The sequence below is a fragment of the Penaeus japonicus genome, unplaced genomic scaffold (assembly GCF_977035675.1).
Source record: "Penaeus japonicus unplaced genomic scaffold, GWHDUDI00000001_assembly GWHDUDI00000020, whole genome shotgun sequence".
Classification (NCBI taxonomy): Eukaryota; Metazoa; Arthropoda; class Malacostraca; order Decapoda; family Penaeidae; genus Penaeus; species Penaeus japonicus.
The window spans coordinates 12,154,203-12,159,202 of NW_028234422.1; the positions used below are offsets into that span (position 1 = coordinate 12,154,203).

The window sequence follows — 5,000 nt, forward strand, 5'->3', positions numbered from 1 at the left end:
TGTGTGTGTGTGTGCGTGTATGTGTGTGTGTGTGTGTGTTTGTATGTGCGAGTAGGGGCCTTATGTTTCGGAAGCTGGAGTCAAACCTGGCGGCTCACACATTGAGAGTGATGAATAGACGAACTTGGATATTTTGTGGAAAAAAAATCATTAACATTATTTTTTAATAGAGTAACCGTTTTTGATTATTCTATTTAATTAAAATTCTTCTACTTTTCTTCTAGACTGACGCTCGCGATCGATGTAATGCGCGGCGAGTAGCAAGGAAGCCCCAGCACACAGCAAGTCCCGCGTCGTCCCCCCTGAAGACGTGTCCAGGAGGCCCTCCAGACGCACGCGAAGACCTGCTCTTCAGCCCCAGACTCCTCCAACATGGGGATGACCTGGTACCACATGGTGGCCGCATGGCTCCTGGCGTGGGTGGCGCTCGTCATCGTCTCGCAGCGGTCGTGGGCGGTGTCGTGGCTCGCCCTGGGTCTAATGGCCGCCCACATCGGCGACTGGGCGATGAAGGCGGCCATGAACGCCATGCCGAGGACGAACATCGACGGCAACGGCAAGGCGGTGCTCATCACAGGTGAGTGTCGGGAAGGGGTCGCTTGAGGCCTACGCATCTGAGTGTCCTTCGCTTGGCTGGGGACGTCAGCCGGGGCAGAGGAGTGTGGAGAGAGAGAGAGTGAGAGAAAGAGAGAGAGAGAGAGAGAGAGAGAGAGAGAGAGAGAGAGAGAGAGAGAGAGAGAGAGAGAGAGAGAGAGAGAGAGAGAGAGAGAGAGAGAGAGAGAGAGAGAGAGAGAGAGTGAGTGTGTGAGTGTGAGAGTGAGAGAGTGAGAGAGTGAGAGAAAGAGAGAGAAAGAGTGAGAGTGAGAGTGAGAGTGAGAGTGAGAGTGAGAGTAAGAGTGAGAGAAAGTGTAAGAGAGAAAGAAAAGAAAGACAGAGAGAGAGAGAGGAAGGCAGGCGAATTTGGGAAAGAGAATCTAATACTATACGCAGCGAAGCCCAGTTGCTTTGAGATCTCGTGCGATGTCCTTCGAGTGTCCTTCCGTCTGGCTAGGAGGAAGGGCAACCCGAGTAGCGGGACGAGGATCCAGGGACACTTCCTGATTATTTCGAGAGAGAGAGAGAGAGAGAGGCAGGTAACAGGGTCAGGTAGCCTCAGCCAGAGGCGGGGACATCCCAGCACTAGGCTTAATAAACTTTCTCTCAGACTTGTATTGTTTATGATTTATATAGGCGATTGTTTACTGTATATGATTTTGTTACTGTTTGGCCAAGTGGTAGATAACAATTTTCATTTTTCTTAAATACTTTAAAGATACCGCCCCTCAAGGCCTTTAATGATAACTAAGATAACTCACAGATTACAGATTACATCGCAAAGAAACCAGGACTTAAAATAATTAGAAATGAGACCGTCTAATGAAACCACAAATATGCACCCAAATGCGATAGCGAATGGGATGTGACATATCTGAACTAAAAATGACCTTTGACCTCTGCGTTTGTCACTCTCCCGCTGAAACGTAAAACTCGAGACTCTGACGTCACTGAAATGCGATATCAGCAGCCTGAAGTTCGACGTCATCATTGTGTCATAAGGATCATCAGGCGGATATGACGTCGAAGTCCTTCAGGAGAATGAATTCAGTAGAGTCACTTCCCTAGATCTGCTTCAGGAGTTCATGAGATTTACTTCAGAAGAATTCCCTCCAGGAGACGTACTTCATGAGGGTAGCTTCACGGGAGGTAGTGCAGGAAGGTGACTTCAGGAGAGAGAAATCAGGAGATTTACTTCAGGAGAGAGATATCAGATTATCTTCAGGAGAGTTATCTCAGACCTCTTGAGAGTCTGCTCGCTGGTCAAAAGAGGCGGAGGGAGACAGGAGAGTCACTTTGGATCGACAGCTCTCTTGACGGCTTGTTATTAGCGGCCATTTCCCTGTGCTTTACGAGAGCCGCAAAATTACGATTGTCTTGCCGTCAGGAAATGCTCGGGCAAGGTCCTCCTCCTCCTCCTGCTGCTGAAGACACAAGTCATGCTCTTTAATACAGTTTCGTGAAACTTAGGAGAAGGAATAAGTCTTCCAGATATTATCTCTCGAGTCAAGGACGTCGGAAATAGCCAATATCAAGCGTTTCATGGTCTTTGTATTGAATCTGGTCATCTATCTATCTATCTATCAGTTTTGTTTGTATGGATTTCTGTATGTATGAGTGTGTGTAAGACTGTGGTTGTGTGTAAGTACGATTGTTGGTATGTGTGTGTGTGTGTGTGTGTGTTTATGTGTGTGTGTACGAGTGCAATCAAGAGTATGCGTATGACCATGTTCATAGTGGGTATGTTTATGTGTGTGAGTGCGATGTTAGGTATGTTTGTGTATGTGTGTGCTATTGTGGGTATGCGTATGTTTGCATGTGTATGTATCTGTCTGTGTGTATGAACATGTAAGTTTATACTCATTATCTTGCACTCCCATAAATCCAGCTCCATCTGCACTCCTCCCTTCACTAACGAGGCTCACATTCCTCATTTCCGCCACAGCAATTATGCATTTATTTGCTTCATTACTCCCACGTCCACCTTTTCACTCCTCCCTCTTCCCTCCTCTCGTCTCTGTTACTTCCTCCTTTACTTCTTGCTCTTCTCTTCATCTGCTTCCTCTTCTCTTCTTCTTGTACTCCCGAGCTTTCTTCTTCTTCTACTTCTCTCTTTCTCTTCACCTTTGCCTCTTCTTCTTCTTCTAGTTTTATTGTCTCTTCAAAGCAAATTCTCCGTCCTCCTCTTTAACTGTTCGCTTTGCGCTTCCTCTATTTCCTCTTTTTTCCCTCTTCCTCTTTCTCCTTCCTATACCCTCTCTTCTGTTGTTGCCCCTCCGTCTCTCCTTCTATCCCTCTTCCTTCTTCCTCTTACCCATCCCCTCTCTTCTTCTACTTTCTCTCCTCCTCCTCTTGCATTTCCTCCTCGTCTTCCTATTCCTCCTTCCCGTCCCCTCTCTCCTCCTCCTCTTGTATTCCTCCTCGTCTTCCTCTTCCTCCTTCCCATCCCCTCTCTCCTCCTCCTCCTCTTGTATCCCTCCTCGTCTTCCTCTTCCTCCTTCCCATCCCCTCTCTCCTCCTCCTCCTCTTGTATCCCTCCTCGTCTTCCTCTTCCTCCTTCCCATCCCCTCTCTCCTCCTCCTTCTCGTCTTCCTATTCCTCCTTCCCGTCCCCTCTCTCCTCCTCCTCTTGTATCCCTCCTCGTCATCCTCTTCCTCCTTCCCATCCCCTCTCTCCTCCTCCTTTTGTATTCCTCCTCATCTTCCTATTCCTCCTTCCCATCCCCTCTCTCCTCCTCCTCTTGTATTCCTCCTCGTCTTCCTCTTCCTCCTTCCCATCCCCTCTCTCCTCCTCCTTCTCGTCTTCCTATTCCTCCTTCCCGTCCCCTCTCTCCTCCTCCTTTTGTATTCCTCCTCATCTTCCTATTCCTCCTTCCCATCCCCTCTCTCCTCCTCCTCTTGTATCCCTCCTCGTCTTCCTCTTCCTCCTTCCCATCCCCTCTCTCCTCCTCCTTTTGTATTCCTCCTCATCTTCCTATTCCTCCTTCCCATCCCCTCTCTCCTCCTCCTCTTGTATCCCCCCTCGTCATCCTCTTCCTCCTTCCCATCCCCTCTCTCCTCCTCCTCCTCTTGTATTCCTCCTCGTCTTCCTCTTCCTCCTTCCCAACCCCTCTCTCCTCCTCCTCTTGTATTCCTCCTCGTCTTCCTCTTCCTCCTTCCCAACCCCTCTCTCCTCCTCCTCTTGTATCCCCCCTCGTCTTCCTCTTCCTCCTTCCCATGCCCTTCTTCCCTTAAAGCGGTGGGTCGGGCCCGTGTTTGCCCTATGCCCCTCTCCCTCCAAGGGCATCAACATTTGGCTTCAGGGTGGAGCTCCTAGTCTATGTTGGAGCTGAATACGTCTGACAGTAATGCTGCTGCAAAGACGCACGCACACATACACGCCCATGCTGAGTAAATGCAAATGTGGACACATAGAATGTCGTGTTGTTCTATTATATGTTTTTGTCATATATCCTGAAATACTTACTAACAGGTATACAAACACTCACTCACACACACACACACACACACACACACACACACACACACACACACACACACACACACACACACACACACACACACACACACACACACACACACACACACACACACACACACACACACACACACACACACACACACACACAAACAAACATAAACACACACATATGAATAGTCAAGAGAACACCTTTCTCCAACAACAACAAGTCAAAGCCAAATCTTTCCTTCTTACAAGCTACCGTTCTAAATCTACCCCTCCCCCCTCCCCCATTCCCCCATTCAGGTTCCACCCCCCTCCCCCTCTCCCCCTAATCCTGTACAATCACCCTGCAGCGTTTAAGTCATTTGCGCTGATTTATTGATGTCCAATGCAACAAGGGATGCAATGGAAGTAAATAAAAACAGAACAACACAGGAAGAGCTAATCTTATTTATAGCTCAGTGAATTCATAACTGGGCTTAATTGTTGTATCAATGGCGTCAATCGCCTAAAAAGTCATTAGTCAAGTTCTTATACGTGAACATAAGCTGCTTGAAAATGAGAGAGATGTTGAAACACGAAGTACACGTTTTTTTCACCTTTGAGTAGCCTCTCGTCTTTTCCTACTTTCCCTCTAAACGTGTGTACATTCCGCTGGCCCTTTTGTTATTGCAGGGAGCATGAATATAAAAGGGAGATCGGGGACTAAATCAAACGAAGAAGAAGAAGAAGAAGAAGAAGAAGAAGAAGAAAAAATATATATATATATTCGCAAATCAAAACAAGAAACAAGATTATAATTTAGCTTCTTCGCAACGGGGCGATTATTTGCCTACTTCTACTCCCGCGGGAAAGAGAACACGCACACGCAGCCTCCACGTACGAGATCTCTCCCGATGTGATGCCGCGCTGCGTCTCTCGGAGCGCTTTCCACTCGCCCGATT

The 5,000-nt window shown here is 47.8% G+C and overlaps 1 protein-coding gene across 1 annotated transcript in view; it reads left to right on the top strand.

Moving 5' to 3' along the window:
• The window catches only part of LOC122242838 (short-chain dehydrogenase/reductase family 9C member 7), a 21,340-nt gene that overhangs the window by 3,983 nt on the left and 12,357 nt on the right, over positions 1-5,000 (top strand). The window contains exon 2 of the mRNA XM_043000237.2: positions 225-577. Within this exon, the coding sequence (XP_042856171.1) occupies positions 373-577 (205 nt within the window). The 5' untranslated portion in view covers positions 225-372. The remainder of the gene's footprint in view (positions 1-224; positions 578-5,000) is intronic.